We start from the raw sequence: 26451 nt of genomic DNA on the forward strand, positions 1-26451 counted from the left end.
TTAGTAACATACCAGTTCTAAAATCCTCTGCCTTACACTGGATCTAAAACCTTCTAAAATCCTAAATAATCAGTCTGGTTTATTTACTACTTATTTATTGGAATCTCTTGTCCTTGGAGTGCAAGTGGCAAGACCTATGTGGAACTGAGAAACAGTATTTGCTGTTCTGCTTGTCGGCAGCAGAGGGTGCTGGAGCAGCAGGGAATAAAAACCTAAAACAAAGCCAAAAAAACTTCTGTGAATTGGAAGTTTTACTTCATACCAGATATGCAGTCTTTCCTGATTTTCATGTATCTCATACTTAATATTATTTCCAATTTTAAGGGCGTTACTTGAATCTGACTCTTGCACTTAATATTTTGCGCTTATCCGTACTAATTCAACTTTGGCTGTGTGAATAGGTTTGTCATGCATGACTGTTCACCACTGAAATTGTTGAAGCAAATTGAAGTGCACTGTTAGGCCAGATAATTGATTGCCAGCTACAGTGACTGTGATTGTGTTGTACAGAAAATACCTTTTGAATTGACGGGAAATTGATCATTATTCACTTAACCTCTTAAAAGCCCAAAGGTCTAAGAACAAAGGAATGATTTGCAGATAAAATAATTACAGAACAAGGAACTAATTTTGTTTCTTTTCATTCTCTTAGGGTGATAAGTCTGTCAGAGTTATGCGCTCGCTGTTGGCAGCCCAGCAGACATTTGTAGATCGGCTGGTTCATGTAATGAAGGCAGTGCAGCGTGAAAGTGGGAATCGTAAGAAAAAGGTAACTAAAGGATTGGAAAGCCTGTCTGTGGCTTGAATTTGACAATGGGTAGGAATGTTAGCTTTTCATTAAAGTTCCTTAGCACTGAGATTTATAACAGATGTCCATTATTCTGCAATAATTTTGGTTAACTGTAAACAGACTTGGGAAAGGTCTTGATTGGTTGAAGTTTCAAAGTGTTTTCAAAGTTTGTAGATAAAAGCAGAAGAGGCCCTTGAGAACACTCGGGGTATTTTGGCAAAAGAAAGATATGAGAATAATTAAATAGTTGATAAAACTGAACAAGTTGTGGGGGATGTGGGAAAGTATCAGGTTATTACGATGCGAGTAGTATGTCAGGATAGATACGGAAAATCGGTTAGCAGCAAAGTTTCATTAGTTCCAAGAGCAACAGAATGGTTCTTCTATAAGGTATGTGTTTATCAGAGCTCTGCTTTCTGTTGGGTTTTGAGGAAATGACTTTCTATCACATGTACATTTTAAGAAGCTTTGTCCTTCTTAGCTAAAGTGTTTTAAGTGAACCTGACAGGCGAGTATGGGAAAGAAATGGAAATGGGAGAGGGATTTCTCTTTGTGTATTATTTTTTCCTTTGACACAGAACATGGATTTTTCAGTGTGTGTATTTTTGTCACTTTCTTTAAATATATGGTTTATATTTGTGTAGAAGAATAAAACACTTATTAACAAAAAGTGAGGCAACTTGTTCTGTGTATCAGTAATAAAGGCATAATTGCTAAAATAGGAGGAGGATTTTTCAGTTTGTAAGATTCTGTTTACTGCTGTGCAACACACTGAAGTGTTCAGTTGTATACTCTTTTAGGAAATTTCTATAAAACTGAGAAACACTTGGTTTTGACTTTTAGATTGCTAGCAGCAACCAACCACTAGAACTATTCCTAGCAGCTGTGGGATTCCTTGGTATCTGTTTGTGTCTTGTTATATTCAGTAAGGGAAAAGTCTAGAGACTTTATTGTATTCAGCCTTTACTATGTATGACACCAAGTGTAAAGTTCTCAAAACTTGATGAGTGTTGTGTTTGTCATAACTACAGATGTAGGACTGTACAGCAAGCCTGGAAATCAGATCAGTGCAAGCTATTGGCTATTTGGGTCCTCGGTGGTAGGAAATTCTTTGGTGGACATGAGGGATGAATTAAGTTTGAATAAAGTTTGAATTAGATTTGAATCAATTTCTGAAGAATAACTAGCATTTAATTTTGGTATGGAAAACAAATCATCCTGTAACCCATGCAGGCAATTTAGAAATTAATTTTTCTAAGACTATTATATCTGGAACTTACAAAATTGCTTGACCATATAAACACTAGATGGAATATCTCCTTTGTTATTTAAATTACTGCTAATAGAGAATTTTTATTTTCCTGGATTTTATGAGTGAAACCTTGATTCCTTGTGCATATAAATAACTGAATAAATTGAATATTTGTTAGTAATGCATCTTTTGTTTATGGTCTTCATATACACCTGGTATGTGCTTTATTTTTTGTGAGCTCTTTTCTTAAACAAATTTTCATTCTTTTAGAATGAGAGGCTCCAGGCATTGTTAGCTGATAATGAAAAGATGAATTTAGCAGATATGGAGCTTATTCCACTTCCTCTGGAACCTCAGGTGAAAATTAAAGGAATAATCCCTGAAAAAGCTACACTCTTCAAGGTAAATGAGATCTTCTGAATAGCTGAAATACAAACAAATCTTTTTTTTTTTCACTAAGCTTAGGAACATCAGTTGAAAGATTTAAAGGGACGTACATGGTCAAGGTGACATTTAACTGTACTCTTAAAGTTGCTCTTAAAGTGGCTAAACGAGTCCTTATTTTCTTTTGGTTTTCAATTTAAAGTTTTAAACTTTAAAGAAGCTTAAGTTCAGAGAGACTGGAAAGCATTAAGGGGGTACTTTTCATGCAGTTGCAGTCATCTGACAGGTAAGTCCAGTATCCCCATGGCTGGTAATCCTTTAAACCAATCTGTAGCAGCTGCTTATGATCATGTGATAGTTAGTGTGCTGTTAAAAGGGCTTGGGGTCTTTTGCTTATTACACTGCTTGAAATGTGAGTTACTACCTTTGCTTAGTGTTGTTGGACCTTTTTATCAATTCGCTTTCAATCCCTGTAGATGACTGCAATCTGATTTTAAGATGACCAAAATTTGCTGTACAGGTCAGGCCTATGTCCAGGAGGCTTTCTCTGCCAGTTAAAAAATTCATACAAGCTGTTGTGACAGCAGTGTTAATCTGTCATCTCTAATAGGTCCTAAATTTATTATGCTCAGTGTCAGGCTACTCAGTTTACTTAAAATCAGAGATTAATATTTTTGCATGGTTTTCTACCAGTTTTAGCTTGCTTCTTTCTATAGGAAGTTAGCCCCTTTGAAGGATAGGCTTCTGCAGTTGCATGTCTCTTGCACCTTTGGTTGGAGGCAACATTGAAAAGATTTAACTTCAGGAAAGCAAATTTCTGCAAACTTGAGTCATCATTTTGTGTGACTATGATTTAAGAGTTGGGGAAAGAATGTAGACAAAAAGATTGCTTGAACAGCAACTAAATATTTCCTATCAATAACAGTAGCTGAAGTTTTCCAGGACATACTCTTTTACAGGACAGTCTTTTACATAGTGGTCTTCTGTCACTATGCAAAAAATGTAGTGCCAAAAATGTGAGATGTAACTTGTTTCAAAATCAGAGGGTTTTTTTTCTTCTTCTGATTCTGAAAGCTTACATATTTCCATTTAATATCTCATTCTGGGCAATGGGATAAAAAAGCAAATAGACTCAAAAAGGGAAGAATTACTAACTTTTGGTGCCCTTGGACATCACATTAGCTTTGTAGGACTACGTAAAGAATAATTTTGCCTATATTTATGGAACTTAATAATTTCAGAATATTTAGATAAAAATCTAATCTAACTGCCCAATATTAAACTTTGTATCCTCAATTTTTTTTTTTGGTTGGTTTTCTTTGGAGGGAAGTGACTTGGTCAGTTGCAATAGATTATATCATTCATGTAGGTAATTGATCCCCTTTGATCCATTTTATGCAGAAAAATAGCAAACAATTAAATGGGTTCTCTGAAACAATAATGTAAAAAGGCATTTTTGCTTTTCCTAAGTAGATTAAGGGAGAAATTAATTGTTTAAGATGACTTGCCCCTAGGAATTCTTTGTTGCTTATCCTATAATTGTGTCTGGTTTTGATCTGATCAGTTTAAATTTGTTTTGTTTTGACCTTTTGTATAGTGCTTCTTTGTTGATTGGAATTACATGCACACAGAAAAATAATTGAATACTTCTGTCTTTTCCTCTTCTGCTACTGTGGGGGTGCAGGGAGGGAGAATATATCCTTAATAAAAAGGAAAGAAAGCATTAAGATGCTTTTCTTTTTAAAATAGTTACACTTTGGTTGATTGGAAATGGTACACTCTTAACCATTGAAGCAATGCAAATATAATGCAAAGACTTGTATTTCTGAGTTTCATTGAAGCAATGTGTTAATACGAGCACTGCTGTGAACCAGCTTAGTATAATATTTCCTTTTCCAGAGTGCCTTAATGCCTGCTCAGTTGTTCTTCAAGACAGAAGATGGAGGCAAATATCCTGTAATTTTTAAGCATGGTGATGATTTACGTCAAGATCAACTTATTCTTCAGATTATTTCACTCATGGATAAGGTGAGAATTATTAATTGACATCATTGTCTTTCTGTTTTCTTGATTTTCCTTGTCAAAAGGAAGACTGTTAAACACTGTTAATGCAGCTTATATTGCTAATGCAATCCAGAGTTCTCAGATCTCTAGGTGGCTTTCTTCTTTTCTTTATAGACATACAATTACCACATGTAGATTAAGGAAAAAAAAAAAAAAGAATTGCTAAACAGGCTTTCACTCATTATCAGTTTCAATGAGTAACATCAAGATCAATGTCCAATACACATCTTTCTAGTAACAGAATCTGCCTTTCTGTTGCATTCATCTTTGTGTTTTTATATTGGTTTTTTTTCCAGCTGTTAAGAAAAGAGAATCTGGATTTGAAGCTGACACCTTATAAAGTGCTGGCAACTAGCACGAAACATGGTATGAACACATTTATTTCCTAAAAATATAATATAGAGAAGAATCTCCTCCCTGCATTCACTGTGTGTAAGGAAGTGTTGTTACAGTGTAAACCATGGAAGTAAACAATCTGAGTCACCACAGTATTCCATAGGTGACTCAAATACCTTCATAAAGAAAGTTTGGTCTGCATTTAGGAGTATGTGTCAATCAGTAGTTATCAATCTTTGCTGCTGGCTGTGTGATCGTGACCAAGTAGCTTAACACTCCTGTTCAGAGATCTTTGCGTTAAATGGAGGGGAAGAACAAAAAATCAAACTTGGCTACTGTTAGCTACATTCTGGATAAATATTTAGAAAGCCATTGACATACTTTCTCTTTTCCTGAAAACTTGTAACAACACAGCTTTTATCAGTTTATTTGGTGTTAGTGACAAGTCGTTTTAAAAGTATTGCAGGCTTCAGATTGGAGCATGGTACAAAGGAGTAGGGTTTTTTCCTATGGGAAGCATTTGAATGACTGTGTGTGGGTGCTGTCCATTCATAAACATGTATTACAGAGTAGCTTGAAAGTTCTGTGCATTGGAGATTTTCTCTTTTGTCTATTTTCTCTCACAGGCTTCATGCAGTTTATTCCCTCAGTACCAGTTGCCGAAGTTCTTGCTACCGAGGAAACGATACAGGTATGTGGTGGGGGAGTTAAAAGTTGTCTTCTGGTCAAATAATGTAAGCTGAAGGCTTAGGTCTCATGCAAAATCATTTTAGTCTCTCAGCTGATTTTTTTGATACGTTAGAAGACAAATGAGAGCTAAAAACATTTGGGATTATTGCAGCAGATGTGTTGCTTTAAAAAGGTATACATAAATGACCACTTGAGTATCTCATGTTGTGAAAGTAACACCATTTAAATAAATTACGGTGCAGTTTAGTTATAATACTGAAATTCTGGCTTTACCATGATGATGAATAGAAGATACCTGACACTTTCTTCTGCACTGTTTCGTTTCAGAGTGTTTCTCTTTCATTTATTAGTTTTGGCTTGACACCTTGTCAAAGTATGTTTTGATTTTTTCTTTTTTTTTTTTTTGATGAAACAACTAAATAATTCCTTAATAAAATTTTTGAAGCTTTTTTTTTTCCTGCAATAGTGGATGTGTAGGTGCTATAACATGGTTATTTTAGCAGATTTTTTTAAATTTTCATGGAATTGAGTGGGGATGCAATTGAATAGTGGCACACAAAACTCACAGAAGTTTCAAGCACAGCACACAAGCTATCTAGCAGAGCTCAGCTAGTTGAGATAAATATAGCTTGGTAAAAACATACCAAACTGCTATATGAGGTGAATAGCTAGTAGGTTTTTTTAATGAAAATAGAACATAATTATTTGGATTTGATTTGTCACAGTAGCTTTTTTCCTTTTTTGCAGATGATACTGTTTGTATCATCTTTGTTTATAGCTCAGTAACTGTGAGCCAAAGCGAACTAGCTCTCAGGTACTATAAAGTACATATATTAAAAATCTGAAGATTAAAATTGTTTATCATTTTTCATTATCATTTGCTTAACAAATAATCTTACCAAGTGCTTATCACATATAAAAAAAATCATTGTTATATTGTTAATCAGTGACCAACATCAAGTTGCGTAAGTAGGTTGTTTTTTTTTCTAGGTTCCCATTCCACAAAGGTTGTCATAAACTGCATCTGCATAGTCAATAATCTCCAGATTATAAAGTGCTTTCTTGACAAACCTTTGTAATCTTGGAAGTGTGCTATTCATACTTTAGTCCATTACATGCGATAATGCATTTAGAAATGCTTGTGAAACTGTTATTTTTCAATCACTTATGACATCATATTATGACTGAAAATAGGTGCCCTATTGTTTCAGTTGCTGTGCAGACATAAGCAGCAATTATTCCTGGGAAGAATTATTAATTTAAATAGACAGTGAGCCTGAAAAATGAGATTTCCTGTGCTGAGGCATGATAAAATAGATGAGCATTGTAGGCCAAGGAAATAAAAAGTAGTTGAACATTTTTAGGTGTTGTGGAAGTTTGGTTTAGTTTTTTTATAAATGTTCATTGTGGATTTCACAGCTGTTCTAGTTAAAGATGAGCACTGTATGTAAACATTAACTACGAAAAAGATTTAAAGCAAGTAAGCCAGTACTACCTGCTTAAACGCAGATCTGCAGAAACACAGATCTGCAGGAAAGAAAAGATGTTTTGATGTTTCAGTGTTCTGTCAACAATCTTAAAATTACAGTTCATGATTCAGAAATTCGTTGACATAATTGTCTTAATTTCTCATGATTTTAGTCACTTACATGCCATCCTCTGTAGGTACTACCATACTCCTCTTACAGTGCTTCTTCAGATTATGCTTACTGGAAGAAACTTTGCTTAGGCTTGAGTATAATTGAGTTTTCTTTTATTCAAGAAGAAAAATAGTTTTCTTCTGGCTGATGGGAGGACTGCTTGGCCCTGTCCACATTTCACAGGAAATTTGACGTTTCCATTTGATGACTTAGGCTTATTTACTTTTTAAACTCAATAGCAGCATTTGGTTTTATTGAGGAATTTAAAGACATACAAGGATGATAAATCCTGTAAGAGCATGTTCCCTAAATGTAGTTACAAAGCAGGACTGTTAATCCTGTTTCAGTTTTTGTTGATCTGACATAAACAGTTTGCTTTGGCAGTATTGTCACTCACAGTTACTGATTAGTAACTTTTCAGTGCATTGTTAATTTTCTGAAACATTTAATAAAGGAAACTGCTTTTAAGTTTCCGTATTTAATATAAGAATGTGATGATTGAGACACAATATAAATAATATTAAATTATATCTTACTAGGTGTTTTGGGGGTAGTTGTTAGTTGAACAGGTTGTAGTAATGGCCATGTGTGGCCTTGATTTAATTTTTTTCCTAAAGACCTAATTTCATATCATGTGGAATAACTAAATTTCTTCATGGCATTCTCTCCAGAATTTCTTCAGGAAACATGCCCCTAGTGAGACTGGCCCTCACGGAATCAGTGCAGAGGTTATGGACACGTATGTTAAGAGCTGTGGTGAGTTACAATCTAACAGCTGGTAACTTCTTAGGTGAAGTCTGAACGGTGTGTTGGATGAGGTGTCAAGATATTTCAGTTTAGGTGACTAGCAAGCAGGTCACTGTGCATATACTTGCTGTCAGAAGTCCTGTGAAAAGAATATTTTGGGCCTAGCATGTAATACAAGTCTGCTCTTGGTGGTTCTTAAAGGAGAGTATGAGTTAAATACTCTGCTTTCCAACAATATTCTTATCTCTGTCCCCTCTGCATTGTGAGTTGGGGTCTTCATAACTGAAGCATTCAATTCATGTAAATGAAGCGTTTATATAATGATAAATCATCTGTATCAAAATTCTAATTGGTTTTGAAAACATCAGGGGTTTTGGGGGCTGTGGTCACATTTGTATGACAGGGAAAAGTGGTAGTGTAGTTCATATTCAGTAAGCTGATGGCCATGTTAAAACATCACATTTGCTGTCCACAAAATTAAAAAATACCTTCATGCTAACAAAAATAAAAATAAAAAAAAAAAAAAAGAGAATTCAGATGCAACCCCACAGTATCTTCTCCTTTCCCCTTCTCTTTCTGATGGTCCAGTCTTTAGAATTGCTTCAAACTGTTCTGGTTAGTGGGTGAAAGCAACAATTTAAACCATTTGCTCTTTGTCACTGCTGATCTTGTGAATGCTGCTGACATGTATCCAGGCTCATATCAACACCTAATGCTTGTTTACAGTGGCCTTAAAATGGCTTCAGATCAAAACGTGTACATTCACTTTGCTCAAAACATTTCAGCTTCCTTTGAAGTACCTTAATCCCAATACTGAATGAATTTATTCTATTAGGGTTAGGCATGTAATTGCATAGTAAGATATTAAAATTTAGGCAGTACTGAGTAAGTTTCGGAGTTTTATTACTTTGAATGTTCTTCATAGTGCTGAGAATCTTGATTATTCTTCACCAGCACCACTCCTGCCCCAAGTCTCTGTGGTATATTTATTGCTAGTGAACTAGAGCTAAGATAATGTAATCTGTTGTTAGTGTAAGCTGTTGTTAATTGTGTGGAACTTGTTGCTCTCCAGGAAAGGTACTCATACTGATGTTTACAATTTACTTGTTACAGCTGGTTATTGTGTGATTACTTACATCCTTGGAGTTGGAGATAGACATCTGGATAATCTGTTGCTAACAAAAACAGGTAATTCTTTTTAGCAGTATAATTTTATAGCAACAGTTGCTTAATTTCTAGTGTGTCAGTATCTTTTTGTTGCATTTTCCTTGTGAATATAACCCACTGAGTATTGTAGAATAGGTTATATGTAAGTTATATTGTCTCATTTAAGGTAACATTTACTCCAGTGTGTAATAAGAACATGATTTCTTAACTAGAGGAAATGAAGGATTTGAAAACAATGCTACTTCAACTATTATAATCACTGCTTTGGGACAGAGGGAATATCAAGTGTTTCCACTGAAAATTAGTTCATGTGTGGCTGCATGAGCTTCACAAAGTTTTGACAAATAACATTTTTTATAGGGGAACGTCTTTTTGAATTTTTGTTTGGCTTATTTTTGCTTGCTTGCTTACTTTTGAACTACAGCTTCCCTAGGAGTTTTGATTGCTTGAATACCTTCATTACATAGTGGTGGAGAATTAAGAGTTGTGGTTAAGTTTCTATTTCGAAGTGAAACATTTATTGAATGAGAAACATTTAAATAAAAAATGTTATTTGGAAAAAGAGACCCATCCACTTGGAAGGCTTGTTAGTTACAGGTAAGGCTGAAGCATATGCTGCTTTTAACCATCGTAGTCTGTCGGTCTGAGTAGAAAATTAATAATTGGCCTTGATTAGGGTAAAAGGTCTTGCTCTAAGATCATGGGGGAAAAACTAAAGCAAGTATATTTTACTTTATCTGTTTGAAAATGCACAAACAGACATTTAAAGATCTATCTTGAGAGGTGCCTCATTTATCTGTGGTGGTGGTTACAAATCTTTTCATATAAGGCTCTACTTGCATGCTGGCAGTAGGAATAGTTAAGTGTTTTGATTTGAGGTAAAGTGCTGCTTTGATTCAAAGCTAATTCACTGCAACAGTAAAGTGCATCTTACCTGTCTGTGTGAGGAAGTACAACACAGTGGCTTTAGTGGAAGAATTTGGGGAGTACAGCAGAGGGCAGTGCACATCCATCGTACATTCCAAGGCTGAAAATCCACGCTCTGTCACAGACTGAGAGCTTTTGTGAGCTATCAAGAGAAATCCTTATGTTCCAAGTACAACAAAGACTTGCCACCAAGGTGTGTTTCTTTCTACTGAGAAACCCATTGCCTTAAGTTGGGAAAAGCTAATTTTATTCCTCTCTTGAAGAATGCAGACTCCAAGTACCTCCTTCAAAATTATATGATTCCATATGCATCCTTACCTGATGTTATTTATTTAATGAATTGAAGGTTTTCAGCAGGGTAAAGAATGTTGGGTACCAGCTGTGGGTTCGCATATTTCTCATTATATGTCATTACCTTTGTTTTTTATCTCAACCTTTCAGTTTGGTGAGTGTAGACACACCTGTCCTACTCCTTCCAATAGACTTGGGTGTATCATCTTATAATGTACAAATGTCTATGCTTATAATAGATACAGTTTAATTTAAATATTAAACAATAGATACTGAAGTTCATAAAAACAAATTGTTTCCTACACATTAGAAATGCATTTTTTTGCATGCGATGTCAGTTATGTTATGAAATAGTTTCTACTTTCATCTGTCTTTCATGACTCTTTTATGCCTCTAGTTCTGGAAATAGAGTATCTCTTTTTGTAGCAGTAGTCTTGAACAAGACATGCAGATATTCAGATTTTTAAGTGCTGAGTCATTATACTTCAAGGACAGCTGTAGACGTGTGTTTTGAAAGGGATGTGGGGAACCTTTAATGAAAACATCCTTATCTGTCAGTAATGTTAAAAATTACAAAAAATACTTGCATCAGTTTCATAAATGTGAAGGTCACATTTTATAGTCAGTATTCCATGACGGGGATATTTATTTTCTCTGAAAACTTTGAACTTTTTACTTCTTCTGGAGATGAAATGCATTATCAATTGCTCTATGCTTTAATATTGCTTCCAAATCCATAGCAGATATTACTGTGACCTATAAATAACAAGAAACTGTTCTGCAGCTGCATGCCCAGGTTCAGGCAACATCAGTGCCTCCTTTTACAATTATGGACTGATGCATATATTGAAGCTGGCATCTGATTTAACCGCTAATGTTCCTTTTGTCACCTTGGAAGGAAGAGCTGGGTGGTTGTGAAACCAGATTGTGATACATGAGGTATAGCATGTTCAGTTAACTTCCATAGAAAATGCACTAGGCCAATATATTGCAGTTATGCCTTCCCCTGAAAACACTTTGTTCTGCAATTCTTCCACTCTCTGATTTGATTGTAGTGTCAGGATCTAGGTACTAATAAAATATCCAGATACGGATGTATTGGCTATGTGTAGATATTTTAGGATATCCTAGACATTCAAATGGCCTTCTTGAGTATCACTGCTTATGTATGAGTCTGGCCAACTTACTCTCATGCTATTGGTGTACACCCTATCTTCCAGTAACCCTTGGTCACTTGTGTGAAAATTCAAGTTCCCAGTATGAGTTCCCAAAGTACAGGGGCTTTGACCTGAGCCATACACTTGGAATTACTCTGTAGCAGGAGGGAAAATGGCTACATGGATAAACTTACATTATTGATATCAAAGAGCAGGTCAAAGACTGAGTGCATAAAACTTGAAAACTGCATCTACTTTTGGTATCATGTGTAAATACATGAAAGAACTGGGCTGTCTTCTCATTATATGCTTAGAGGTAGATCTGTGGTCTTTCTTCAGTGTGAGGTGCACCAATTGACACCACATTTATTCTTCAGTTTTGGTTAGAGAGGGTTGCCAGGTAAGACAGCAAGGACCTGAACAGATTCATGTGGGGAATGACACCATGTGTTTATACTTGCTGTGTTTTTAGTGAAAAAATTCTATCCCAGAGCAGGTTTGAAAGTGGTAAAAATGGAAAACCTGCAGGATTCAAACATTCACTATATCAGTGCTTAGACAACTACATTGTTAAATACATTTATTCATACTATAGTATATTAGTATAATATAGTATAATAAACACTATAGTATGTGAAATACAATACCATTTTTAAAGATGTTTTTAAATGTACTTGTCTTGATAGAGGAATATCCTTATTTCTTAAACAAGTACAAACTAGTGTATACTTTTATCCTTTAAAATTCTCTCTGGCATGCCATTTTCTATGGTGCTTATTGCAAAAAGAACATAACATTTTAGCTTTTGATCTGCTGAAACACTTTCTCTTCTAGGTACCTTGAACAGTATTTGTCATCTAGTAATATATATCAGACCTATTTTTTTTTCTTATAATATGGCTGAATGGAATGTATTTTGGGAATGGACAGCTTGGGAGAGGGAGGTGGGTTATAATGCTTAAGACAAGCTGGGCTCTTACCAGTTATAGGGGTGACAGTGATAAACTTTACCTCCATCCATTGCTGCACACTGACTTTAAAACGTGTATTCTGGATAAGTCCTTAAAAATTCACATCCCTTTCATTGTTCTATAGTCTTGGAAAGTTGTAAGATGCTCTTAATGAAAGAGATGACAATAAATTAGGCATTCTTGTTTTTATCCTATTGCTTCAAATTTAAAATAGGAATTCAGTTAAAATAATCACTAAATTGTACTTTTTTGATATGGGCCAAGTTAAAATAATAATGGTGCTTGAGGGTCACAGAACAAAATAGTAAAATTTGGGGGCTTTTTGTGTTTTAGTTGGTTGCTTTTTTCATTCTTCCCCAGCAATAGGAACAAAGAAGTTTGAAATAATTTACATTCTTACTATTAAGAGACAATTGCCATCAGACTTACATTATTTCAGTAATTGCATCTAATTTGCTTTGTTGTCTGCATTTTGTTTAAGTTTTTCATAGTTCTGATTTTCAGTACTTTTTCCTAGCAAAATGAAACAATTTCTGTGCTATTCTATAGGAACTTTCTGCTCTACTAAAATCCAGGTATTAGCAGTGAAAGTGATGGACAAATCAGCCTCTCCAGCTGCAGTCAGGTGTTACTGACTATTGTATCTGACTGAGCACCAGATATCAATTTTTAGTCTCTACAGGTCCATGCTTCACTTAATCAGAGATCACTCTCAAGGCCGAAAGGAAATCAGTTGGGCTTTGAAATCCCTGACACCTCACTGGTAGTCAGGGTAACTTCCGTATTTTGTGCTTTTTTCTTGAAGTCTCCAATGGCCTATCCTCTTTATTCCATGTGTTAGAAAACCAGGTGTTAAGTGGAAAAAGGTGGTCAAGCTCATAGAATAAAAGAATTAACCCATCAGTATCAGTGTTTACATTTTTAATTAAATAATTTTATGTGTGCGTGCTGCTTTACTCCTGGAAGGTTCTCATCCTGTTCCAGTCAGTAAATGCCTTGTGTCTTGCTTTTTTATGGTAAAATAAATGGGCAGTGCAGGGTGATGTCTAGTGCACTGGTTTTAAAGATGAGATCTGTTTACCCTGTTGTCTTAAGCAACTCCTGGTTTTAGTTTAAATCATGACTGAAACAAACAAAAAACCCCAAAAAAACCAAAACAAAACACAACCCCCCCCCCCCCAAAACAAAACAAAAAACCAAAACCAACCAAAACAACACAGAAAACAAACAAACAAGAAAAAAAACCAAACAAAAAAAAATAACCCAAAACTCTCACCTTTATGATTTAGAAGTCATTTGAGAGCAGTAGTAACCCAAAGTAGAGGTCCAGTTTTGTCTGTAATTTACAGGCATGTCTAAAAATTAGGAGCCTTTTAAATTAAGATGTAATAAATCAAGTTGGATCACAGTAAAACATGATGGTCTAAGAGAACAAAGTGTATGTGTTATGACACTCACACTGTATGTTGAAGGAAGGACATGTAATTGCTTTGTAAAACGTGGTAGTTCAAAGCCTTTAAAAAAAGTAGTGTTGCACAAAGTTACCATGACGGCTGAATTACTGGGAGGATAGGTGATTACTGTATATTAATATCATTATATGAGTATGAAGTGTTACTCACAGGAAAGTGACTTATACAGGTCAGACAGAGCCCAGCCCTGGGGATACTCACAAATTGTCTGGACATGGCCCTGGCCAAGGCACCTGGCTCTGGTTGTCTCTGTTTAACCAGGAGGTTGGACCAAGTGTCCTCCAGAGGTCCCCTTATTCTTGCAGTTGGGGTTATTCTGAGTGAAAATTGTCACATCCATTAATATAAGGAAAGTGGAATATTCAATGTTACATCCTGATACGAATGTCACTTGGAATGATCACTAGAGGTACTTGCAACCTTTAATCTTAGCATTAAAAGATTTCTAATCATTGAGTATTAAATTTATTATTTATTAACATAAATGAGAATGTAAACATCATATAATTTTCAGTGCTAAATATACAGTCAATTTAATTTATCCAAAGCGGGCTTGTTTTTCACTTGTTCAGTTGTTAAGTCCTCGAGGGTAGCAATGAGTCAGGTTTTTCTGTAGAAATCTCTCAACCTGCAGTGCTCCCTCAGGCTGCTCCTGGTGTAGCAGCTTTGTGCAGGCAGCAGGGAGAGCCTTTTGTCCGTGTTCTATAGCATGGTGTGCTGGTTTAATTGATCTTGCAGGAGCTGGGTTAAAATTAGTTAAGTCTGTGTTTATCACGCAGGTTTGAAAGGTATTAAATAGATTCATTTAAATGTAAATTTTGTACATAAACTTTGAGTCAACCTAAAAATCTGCTGAATTTTGAAGTATAGCTAAGAAAGCTATAATGTTAATGCAGGATGGCCTCATCTTACTTTCTAAGTATCTATCACTCAGTTATTGAAATATTTTTGAATGTTTTAGATGAGTCTTTGTTACCAATGTAAATTATTAATTATTGTCTTCCATTGCCTACCTCAAGAACAAACTGAAAAAAGAAAATATTTACTGCTACAAGAGTTACTGTTTTATTCAAAATGTTGTCTCTTGACTCTTCAAGGTGACAGGTGTGAGTAAGTGAACAGAAAGCAGGTCCCCAGAACTTTTTAGTTAGACATTTTTTCTAGCTTAATAGTGGGAGGGGTTGCGTATGTGGTTGCTTCAAAAGTTGGTGTACAAAAATGAGCTCTAAAAGAAGCTCCTGTACCAGACCAGAAAAAACAGATTGAAGGAAGGCTTTTTTTTATAGAACATTTAGTTATGCAAAATGTAATGGCTGTGGCATTTATCAATCAGCAAGTACTTTGTCTCTTGTTGGGGATCCTTGTGATCTCCCTTTAAAATTGAACTGTTCTGGAATTTGTTTCCTTGGATTAAAGAAGAGTGCTTATGACAGATCTCAAACAGCCTTTTCTATTGATACTACATTATTATTCAATGAAACAGTCAAAGAGGGGTGATTAACTGAAAAATATGACTGCTTCATTTTTTTCCAAGTGCACTGAGAACCTAATCTTGTGAAAATCTCAGAATGAATACAGATGCTGCAGGTTAAAATACACTATGGCATATATACCCGTCTGTAATGCTGTTCAGTTCCATAATTCTGAAACAAGACTCTTGTCTTCTGATCTGTCTGTGTTTGTCTAGATAACAATCATGCTAATAATTTTCTACTTTCTTGTTTAAAAGATCTTTTATCTTGTATCTGCGTGCATATCTGCAATCTCACCATCGTTTTGTAATGTAGCTCTGGTGACTCAAGTCATTGCTTAAATTACACATTCCAGACTGAAAATACATTTGCAGAACACTTTCAAAGATTTTTTTTTTCCTTAACATGGTCAATATTTTCCATTAAATGAGTCAAGATTTTTTTTGTGTTCATGTTTATGAAAACTTTTTTTCGTGTTTATAAAATATTTAGTCTTCAGTTAATCTAAATATTTTAGGTTTTTTGAAGTTACTGGTAAACTGCAGTTTACCCACAAAAGTTCAGTTGTTCATTTTGACACCTATTACATGTCATGCATAGTTCAGTATTCTTGAAAAGGAACACATTGAATTCTCTCCAGTAAATGTGAGAGCATTTTGGTGAGCAGCACCAGCAGGCTCTTGATAGGAAGGGAAGTTGCCTTGTGTATTTGAAGACAGGAGGCAAATACAGGTTTTTGTGTCGTTAATTCTACAGAAGTATTTTAAATGCAGTCAGTTGAACTGAGAAGGGGAAGGTATTAAGTGATGTAATTATTTTTAGTATTGAAAAGTGTATGACAAACATCTGATATGAAATCCAGTTTCAAATTTGGAGTTATACTGATGTTTCTTCAATGTATTTCAAAATAATTGATAATTTGTGATCTTATTTGAACAGTTCAAAAGACTTTTGAAATAGCATTGAAGTCTTCTTTAGTGTTTAGTGGCTTTGAAATGTTGTTCATAGGATTATGAGTCTTACTTTCTCATTGTTATATTGGTTGTATGTTAAATTTACCATATTTCATTCCTCAGCAACCAAATGGGATACACACATTGTGTTAAGTATTATAATTTAAATTTGCTAACAAATTTTAAAGAAGGTACAAAGTATCTTTTGTGTAAACTGTGCATTTAATATCTACTGATCAGTTTGAGTATTGATGCAGTCTTTATGAATATACTCCACGTGTTTAAAAATTAAAAGAGCAGGAAAATTGATCTTATTAGTAGTACTCCTAATGAATTTGAAATCAGCTTTACTTCTTTAAAACCGTCATTACAAGTTAACAGCTGAAGATTTTAAAAAAAAGTGTTTTAAACCTTACAGAAAACTTCCTGGGAGCTGCTTACTATCTTCTTAATGATTCTGTTTTTCCAAGTTTTGTGCCACGAGCTGATACTATGTGCAGTGTTTGACTTTCTTCCTTCTACAGGTAAACTGTTTCACATTGACTACTTTCTTCCTTCTACAGGTAAACTGTTTCACATTGACTTTGGTTATATTTTGGGCCGGGACCCCAAGCCCCTTCCTCCCCCAATGAAGCTGAACAAGGAAATGGTGGAAGGCATGGGAGGCACCCAGAGTGAGCAGTACCAGGAATTCCGTAAGCAGTGCTACACAGCCTTTCTCCACCTCCGCAGGTAACAGCCCTGGGTTTGTGCTAAAACTCATTACAGATGCTGTAAAGCAGGAGAGGAGAGGAGGAAATGAATTGCTGAAATGTTTCTGTTGAAAATTCAAAACTTGTTTGGGCCTGAACACAAAAATTTGTATGAAACAAAGGAATGAAAACATCAGAGTATTGGTGTAATATGGAGGATGAATGTAATTGTTCAAGTTAAAGCCCCCAGTTTTGCTTGTTTAATAACTTAAACAGCTCCTTTTCATAACTCATGTGAGATATTAAATTATATTTCTTTTGGGGTATGTTTTTGCCCTTAAGCTTCTTATTCTCTGATTATTGATGATCAAGGAAGTGTCATTTTAATTCTAAGTCATTACTCATTTGCTGCTTTATCCTCCTCCAGTTTAAAATAGTGACGATCAAATTCTTTGGCTTGAAGATGAAACACCCATATGCTTAATTCAGTTCAGCTCCTGTGGGGCAAAAATTAGCAACTTGTAGTGACAATCACGCACGTTAGAAATTTATTTAAATACCCAAAATTATGGCAGCTAAAACCTCTTTAGACTCTATGTCTGTGGACCAACAGATCTCTCTTTTAAATTTGGAATCAGCTTCACTCTTTTGTAGTGAATGTATTACATACCCATTAACTCTCTGAGCCAACTCATCTTTGTTCTGTTTGAACAGAACACAGGTAAGCACTCCTGGTCTGTCCAGGGATTTGATTTAGCACATCTTCAGTGGAGAGGAAAGATTTTCACTTTAATCAAAGATTACTTAATGAAAACCTTCAAATATGTGTAAGAAATTGGTAAAATGATAAGCAGATGTGAAAAGTACATGTAATATGAAAAGCAGCCAGTGATGGAATGCTGTATGTAGTTCTCCACTTTGTAAAAGGAGAAAGATTTAAGGAATTGGTCTAGGAACTGCCATTATTAATGGGTTGAAAAGCCATTCAACAATTTGAAAAATAGAGTAATGTTAGGTAATAACATAATAGGTATGTTATCAGCAGGCAATATTTGTGGCTTCAGAGAACAATCAGAAAAGCTAATGTATATTCCAACTTCTGAATTTTGCTTAAAGCTGTTTTGTAATGCTGTATTTCTTATTTGTCATATACTTGATCTTTTTTTTTATTGTTTAAACCTAGCTGTTTCAGTGGAAAGGTCTGTTGTGTTAGTGCAAGATTATCCATTGAATTAATTTATGTAATGATTTTCTTCAAAGATCATTATTAACTGTGTAGTATAGTGGTAATTTGGGTATACAACTAAACTGTAAATCAAGATGGTTTCATTTTTAATGTCTGGAATTGTAGTTGTCATTACAGTATCTCCAATATTTGTTCACTTTAATAGAAAAATATTTTTAAATGGTTCTGGATAAATATCCTTAATGCTTTCAACAAAGATAGTGTTTGATAATATTAGAATTACTACATCTATTACTTTAAGCAGCTAAAACGAAAAAAAAAAAAAGATCACTTGTTGAAAAAAAGAATAATTGGATGTGGAGCAGTTTAGTTCTAACAGCTGTTAGAATCCACTTTTCTGTATATTGACAGAAATCCACTCACAGACACATCTGGCGGAGTAGTGTGAAATCATAACCTCTGTTTGCTAAGACAAAACTCAGACTCTGTCATCTCTATCAGCTTTGATGTTTTTGTTCTTTATTTCCATTGGGAATAACCAGTTCTCTAGGTATTTCAAGTACTGTATCTCAGTGGCTCAGGATTCCTGGTGGAACAGGTGTTTCATAATGTTGAAAAAAATGCAAGGAATTTTAAAGTTACAAGTGAAAGAATAGTTTTGTTCGTTGTTCCTGGTTACAAGCAGTTTGGCATATGATCATTATTGCATGTTTTTTATTTAGTTTGGGGGCTTTTCTTGGGAGGGTAGGGGCTAAGGAGATGCTTTCTACTTTTTTGAGTTGTGTGTGTTTGTCAGCAGTGCTGTAGTGAAGGAGCAGCTGCTGCGTTCTGAATGTGTTGCAGGGCAAATTGTGGTTGTCAGCAGGACTTGCATTTTCACTTGGGCTGTAGCAGCCTTTTGTACCTTCGTTACACATATTGAGCCTGTTTAAAGATGTTTAAATCCTGCTAAATGTCAGCATTTCCTTTCCACCAAGAATTCCCTGCTTACACATCCTCAGCAGGTTCCAGAGAATCACAAAATGGGTCAGCTGTGCCACCTCCCTGCTCAGGCACATTGCTCCCATTGCACAGGTTCAGAAGGTTCTGGAATATTTCCACTGAGGGAGACTCTACACCCTTTCTGGGCAATCCGTTGCAGCAAAGAATCCAGTCACAGCATTTCAGGGATTTTTTTCCAGAGTGAGGGCTCTAGATTGTATTGCTCCTTCCAAGTAAGGGTTTCCCCTGCATTAGTCCTGCAAGAAGCTTGCTGTTCAGTTTGAGTTAGTGAGCACAGGTAAGGACAGAGGAGTAGGAGGTAGCTGGGGACAGAATTTGTTGTTTGGGCTGGGATTTTCTGTGTTTGGGCTGGGATTTTCTAACCCCAGCTGGATGGGGTTATCCAGCTGGCTGGAGCCAAGTTTTTCCCCAGTCTTTTCTCAGTTTAATGTACTGAGGGTGCTGTCTAGATTTGCATGGAAACACTGTAGACAATGAGCAGAAAGCTGTGATGGCCCTTGGGAAGTGATGCTCCTTTGGAAAGCTTGTAGCTAGGCAGTGCCAGGTTCTGGATAGTGTTCTTAAAAGCTTGGATGAGATGGTGAAGAGGGAAGAGCGAAAGTGAAGCTGGGTGGAATCAGGACCATATTCACTGAATTTGGACTGGGAGGAAATACATTGGGAAGAATAAATGGCATTATTTATTATAGCTGACTGTGACATGACAGTAATTAGGAAGTACACATGCTCTTAAGAATGAGTCGTGGGTGGTCTGATGTTCCACTGAAAGAAAGGTAATATCCGTAAGGCATTTTAAACCTAGGAATTTTTGAGTTAGACCAGGTAAGCAGGGCCTTGGTTTGGGACTGCAAATAGCTGTATACATTCCTGTCCTTGTCTTTATAGTGGATGTTTGTGGCTTCAAATTTGGTAGAGTATTGCAAAGTCAACAGCCTAAAAATTTGATCGGTTGAGGACATCTATATGCAAAGGGACTGGTAAATACTGAAAAAATAAAGGAATGCTTACGATCAAGCAGGTATTTGAAATACTAGATCTTGAAAATACTTGAAAACAAAAGTTGCTGTTCTCAGAAAACACAGCAATGAGAATTTGACCTTTTGTCTGCTGTGGGTTTCTTTCTTGATATATGAGGCCTCTTCTATGTAGTAGAGTTTTTTTTGTTTAATTTCTTTACCAGTACTTCATGTTCAAACCAAAAGTTAATCAACCTTCAGTGCAGCTGAGTCCTCATTTATTTCGTGAGTTAATTTGTACTGAGTTTGAGAAAATCAAAGAAATATGTGAGAAGCACTTAGGTTTGGGTTTAGGTACTTAATTTAACCTCCTTAAAACTAGAAAATCCTGCCTCAGAGTTTGTTCTGCCTGTGGATGGATGGCAGCCATTCCAGAGGCCATTGTAATGTAGATGTCAAAGATGAGTGATATGCCTTGCTTGACAGAGGTGTTTGTTTCTTACAGCTCAGACTCCTAACTCAGGTGATTCAGCAAAGTGTCTTTTCTTAGATGTGTTTGGGCTGTCAGTTCCCCAGCTGTGAACCTCATGGCATATTTGCGAAAGATGTTGCCTGTAAGAAGGATGGCAGTTGATTACTGAGTTACAGAAATGTTGGGGTTAAGGGCAGACAGTACACTGAGCAGTACCTGCACATAATACAGTGAATAATTCTTCCTTAATTTTTAGGGTTTTTTCCACTCCATACTCCCCATCAAATTATCTTGATTCCTTGATTTTTTTTTTCAAATGTGGTTCATCAGATGACCTTATTCTTCAAGAATCAGACTACTTTGTTTGTAGAACAGAACCATCTCTTAACTGGCATCTATCAATTATGCCTAGACCTTTAAAATACTTCTTTACAAACCTCCATCACATAAATGGCTCCAATAACCTCTAGTACTTAGAAGCTCTTATCTTTTGTGTGGTTGAAGTGCAAAAGGAACTCTGAGACTTTGGTTTCTGGGTCAGTTTGAAGGAAAAAACTACTGACAGAAGGTACCAATAACATAGGAAGAGACTTGAGAGCACATACCTGAATCACTTAAGCATGTTTAAAAAGGGATTTGCTAGTTTCAGGCAAGTAGAAGAAAAATTCATTAGAATTTGTGGTGTCTATTCCTGGCAGCAGAGCAGCCTGACTCTCAGATTTCTTAGCCAGACCTGAAACAAAATGGTAGAGTTAACTTTTTTTCTTTTAAGTGGTCATAAAATCAGTTCTCCCAGCTCCAGCCCCCTGCGCCTGAGAAAGTGAAGCAAAACTGCAGCACGAAATTAAGCACTGACGATTTCTACCCGAACAGTTGATTTTAAATGCTTTTGTTATAAAGTCTTAAAACTTACATTGGAATGTGTTAGGTAGTGTTGTTTCCAGATAATAATTGTCAAGAGTTTTTGTTGGAATTAAGTTTCTCTAGAGAGACTTTTTTTTTTTTTGAGCAGTATTTACTTGGTAAAATATGGCTATGAAGCAGACCTTTTGTATAGTTGAAATACTTTGTACTCCTTGCAATTGTCAGCTGATATATATTCAGCAACTTCCTAATAAACAAGTTTTGCTGCTAAGAATTCATTTTCTATCATCTGTGCAGCTCCTAGTTCTCTTAGCAAAGCAATTTTTCAAATATTGAAGTCAGTTACATATTTTCTGTCTTAAAGGGAACTTGATCTCTTTGCAGCGGAGGGGGAGTTTCAGTTTGTGTTGAACAGCTTGAAAATTATCCTTTGAAAAAGCAACTGACATCTAGTTTTCTGCAAGGGCAAAATGGTGTTCTTTAAAAAAAAATAGTCATGAGTTCTTCCAACACCATATTAAAGCTTAAAACTATTCTCTGATTTGTCTTGTTTAACGGTTACAGATGACATTTGTACTTCCTAAGTGCACTGTGCTGCCGCTATTACTGGTGCAACTGAAGCAACTGAAGACTTGGATCTGGCTAAATATTTAACTTATATCAAAAGCCCTTACAGTGACTGGAAAAATAATTTTGTGTAATTATGAAGACTTTATCTCTGTGAACATGTATCATGCTGCTTTATCATTTCTTAATAAAAAATAACCTTTGAGTTGGTATTCTAGCATATGTTTGTCCTACTAGAGGTAGAAAATGGCATTAAAACATAAAATATATGAAATTGTAGTTTATATTTGATGTGTCTCTGAGTAAATGTTCTGACAATTTTAGCAAATTATAACAAAATCAGAGCACTTTATTCAGTTTTGGCAGTCAGAGATTTTGAAGGTTAAACTTTTATAGCTAATGTCAGTATCTTATGTTCTTAACATAAATACTTTCAGTTAAAATGTTACAAATGGATCTCTGAGGCATTAACAGTTCACTGTAAGATGATGATGAGTTCTTAAATTAAGTTGTTTACAGAATGTCTTTTGTACAATTTACAGAGTGTTTTACCTAATTTGCTCTTCTGCTTAGGTATTCCAACTTGATCTTGAACTTATTTTCCCTCATGGTGGATGCAAACATTCCAGATATTGCTCTTGAACCTGACAAGACTGTAAAAAAGGTAACTGGGAAGCTTTCCTTGTCTTCAGTAACACAGGTCATCTCATTATGAAATTTTCAGTCCCTTGTGATGACTCATTTGTGTCTCACCTGAAAACACTTACTTCTGTTCTGTAAGATTTGAGCAATTTCTAGAATTGTGGAAGTTAAAGATAGGAGAAAATGTACTTGGAGAGCACTTAGCATGTGTGCCTATGAATACAGAATTTCTTTTTGTTATCCATTCAGTGCTGCAGACTCTGCTCTAGCACTCTGTTCCATCAGGTATTTTAGCTAAAAACTGTGTTCCCACCTTATCAAACTTGGGATAAGTGAAGCAGTCAGTACTGACTATATAATGAAAGATGGTTCCATCTAGTCTAGGAACCTGTAAGTCATAGATGGTTTTATAAAACCAGTCTTCTTCTAGATATGAAACCAGTCTACTGAAGATTTAAAACCAGTACACTGGTATATCTTCATCACCAATAAATTTTTATTTTGAAGACAGACTTGTGTCCCATAATTCTAACTTTGTCCTTTACACCAGCTTGAGTCATTCTTCTCCATTTGGTGTTTGAGCAACAGTTGACATAAAAAATACTGCATACATGTCCATCTAGATTTCATTACACTTATATTTTAGACAAATGCTGGCTTTTTTATAACCTGATTTGTAGTGAAGGGCTATCTGTTTTAATTCCCCAGAGGACTTTGTGGAGCCTGTGTATCCAATGGAAATTAGTTCAGTGTAATTTTTATTCGAAGGTTGGATTGTCTCTCAGATGGGCTGTTCTTCACTGTTTTCAGTAAGCTATAAAAGCAGAGATTCAGAATCTTCAAATAAATATTTAATGTTCTAATATAATTTCCTTAAAGAAAACTAAATTGTGACTCACACAAATTTTTCCTTTTCTCTTCAAGGATCCAAGCATTTTTGTTTACAGTTTCTTAGTTTCAAATTGATGCAATTTGTTCTTGTAGCTATTCAGTTTAATTTCCAGGAAGCTGAGCTAGCAACAAAAGCGTGTTTTGCGGTATACATGACAATCTTCCCCTCACTTGACTGTTTTCCTAAGAAAATGACAGAAAATTATTTTTTCTCAAAATATTTGAACCTCACTTCTGACCCTCAATGCCCTAGAAATATTGAGTAGGTTACTTTCATAGAATATGGGACATAAAAGTCTAAAGTGCTCAACTGAAATGGTTCAATACCTGACAAGGAAGTAACTACATTTTTGTAGAGACACCTTCTTTTCAAGGAAGAGGTCTTCCCAACAGTATGCAAGTCCTATCTATGAATTTCATCTTTATAAAGAAGATGTATTTGGCTCTGGCTACTCATGGGAAACATGCATGATAGAGTAAGGAGGAGAAGATCTTTTGTATTTCAAAGTTTACTAATAGGTGCACCATAAATCCTAGTAAAATTTGAAGTGTGCATCAACTGGTAGAGCAGGGGCTAATTTAGGATAAGTTTGTGGTTGACTGAAGCAGTTATCAGGACTTCAAACCAGTGGTTTCATTTAACTTCAGAAGTGCTGGTTCTTTATTATTTGCACCAATAAGTTTGAGACTTACGACATATTTTAATCTTACTCATTATTGGTCCAGAGCTCCCTGTCTTTTGATCACAGAATCCTAGAATGGCTTGGGCTGGAAAGGATTTTAAATATGATCTCATTCCATCCCCCTGCCATGGGCCTCTTCCATAAGCCACGTTGCTTGTGTGACACTGTTACACATGCCTTGAATGCGTTCTTGTGAGCTCCGATGTTTTTTACCAAGTCTTCCGGTACTTGCTGCTAATTAACATGCAATATCCTTGTTTCTTATTAGTGTCTTGGCATTGCATTTTGTGGTGGAAAACTCTCTAGAAGTTCTGTCCAAGGGTATATGCTTTCAGTAATTAATGATAGCAGGATTAGGGTTCTGTAAAATATTTGCAAAGGCTGGTTTTAATATAGCAATAGTTGAGTGTTTCAGACACTTCTAGAACTCTTTTACTCTGTGTAAATTTCCAATATAATTACTGAGTTAACAAATCAAGATACAGAATTGAAAGCCAGAAAGTCTTTCCTACAGCTGAGAAGTATGTTACAGTTCACTTATGTATAGTTAAAAATCAAGATTATGTAAAGCATGACAGAATTGTATGCATTTGGAAATCATGGAAGGAAGCAAAATGTAAAAGGGAGTTCAGAATCACAGGTTATTCTGAGTTGGAAGGAACCCGCAAGGATCATCAAGTCCAGCTCTTAATGGAATGGCCTGTGTGGAATCAAACAACCATGGTGTTACCAGTGTGTGCTCTGACCACCTGAAATCTGAATTAGGTCTATGGGGTTACTTCTAAATTCCATTACAAAGTAAAAGTAACACTGCTTTCTGTGCATTAAAAGAGCACAAGCTTAGCTGTTACATAACAGATCAGTGTTAGATCAACTGCAGCCATTAGCTTTTGGGATCCTGAGCTCTGACGGTGCTGCAGCTTGGTGAACTGTGACTTTTATCCTCATGGGAGATTCCAGGCTGTCCATTCACAGATGCTTTAAAATGTGAAAGCAGATAGAACTGAAGCAGAAAGGCCCATGTTGCTTACAAGGAATTCAAATCACTTTGAGAGGAAAAGACTATTTCCCCAGATTCTCTAAGTTAATTTACAGCATGCTTGTTCCTTTAAAAATCAAAACAAAACCCACACAGTAAGGTATTGTTAGGAAGATAGCCAAATTTGTTAGCTCTCTCAAGTTTTGTTATTTTTTAAAAACTCTCTTTTTTTCTGACAGCTCAACTATCTCTGACTGCTGTTGGCAGTTCAGGTTTGGTCTTTTTGGTTCAAAGTTACCCTCTGAGTATACTCCTTAAATTTGTGCAAAAATAATACATCATTCTGGGATCCCTAAGAGTAGGTGAGCAGAGGAGCCTTCCATAAAGCAGTTGTTAATATCATGATTTACTTGGATGCATATGACAATGTTCAAAGCTGCTGTGATAGTAACTGCTTTCTTTGGTTCTCAGTTTTTCATTTTACTATTTTACTTCAAAAAAAACCCAACTAGAAAATAGCTGTAAATGACCTAGGATCAGAATCATCTTAACCTGTTATGTAATAGTGAATGGGTCATTGTTCAGGTTTTTTTTAAGTAATGTGCTAGAAAACTTGTTTGGGGTATTAAATACCCATTAGCCCATCTGAAATCAGTTATAAGCTTTGTTAGAAGTAATAAAAAAAGGAACAAGGTGCCTTGCATCTCTTGGGGTGAGTGGCAAGTTCGTTCAGTCATTTAACAAGGTAATACTGTACCTTGCTGTAGGAAGATTGAATAAATGCTTTCAGCATCTCAATTGATTTTTATTTTTTTCCTTAAAGCTTTAACAAAAAATCCATATATATTTCAACAGACTCAAATTAGGTAAAGATCCATTTTGGACTGACCTGCAAAATTAAATTACCTTTGATTTGTGAGACAAGTCAATAACCATTTCAACCATGGCATCACTTTCACGGGAGACAAAGGTGGAGATTTACCAATGTTTCTGTAACTAAGGTGTCCTGGTGAAGAGTGGAGGAGGAAGTTCATAGCTAGCATTTTCCTCTTTGGGGCTTTATCAGCAGCACTCATGCTCATCTTTGCGTAGAGCCCTTGTTTTGCTTTAGGGAACTGACACCAGTGAGGCTCTGGGCTCACAGGCAACAAGATAGGTTACCTTTGTCTCAATTTGGAGATTAATCAGAATGAAAGTTTTATGA

At 35.6% G+C, this 26451-nt stretch overlaps 1 protein-coding gene across 5 annotated transcripts in view; it reads left to right on the top strand.

The window, feature by feature from the left end:
- The window catches only part of PIK3C3 (phosphatidylinositol 3-kinase catalytic subunit type 3), a 66901-nt gene that overhangs the window by 26837 nt on the left and 13613 nt on the right, over positions 1 to 26451 (top strand). For 3 of the 5 annotated variants that reach the window (XM_085043000.1, XM_085043002.1, XM_085043001.1), the window contains 9 exons: positions 653 to 769; positions 2313 to 2444; positions 4326 to 4454; positions 4787 to 4856; positions 5453 to 5517; positions 7828 to 7912; positions 9017 to 9091; positions 16877 to 17045; positions 22626 to 22716. In XM_085043000.1, the coding sequence (XP_084899126.1) occupies positions 653 to 769; positions 2313 to 2444; positions 4326 to 4454; positions 4787 to 4856; positions 5453 to 5517; positions 7828 to 7912; positions 9017 to 9091; positions 16877 to 17045; positions 22626 to 22716 (933 nt within the window). Of the gene's footprint in view, positions 1 to 652; positions 770 to 2312; positions 2445 to 4325; positions 4455 to 4786; positions 4857 to 5452; positions 5518 to 7827; positions 7913 to 9016; positions 9092 to 9494; positions 9668 to 16876; positions 17046 to 22625; positions 22717 to 26451 lie in introns of those variants that run through there. The other 2 variants (XR_014846946.1, XR_014846945.1) reach the window with 2 other exon arrangements.

Source organism: Lichenostomus cassidix, chromosome Z (assembly GCF_008360975.1).
Source record: "Lichenostomus cassidix isolate B80296 chromosome Z, HeHo_3.0, whole genome shotgun sequence".
Lineage (NCBI taxonomy): Eukaryota > Metazoa > Chordata > Aves > Passeriformes > Meliphagidae > Lichenostomus > Lichenostomus cassidix.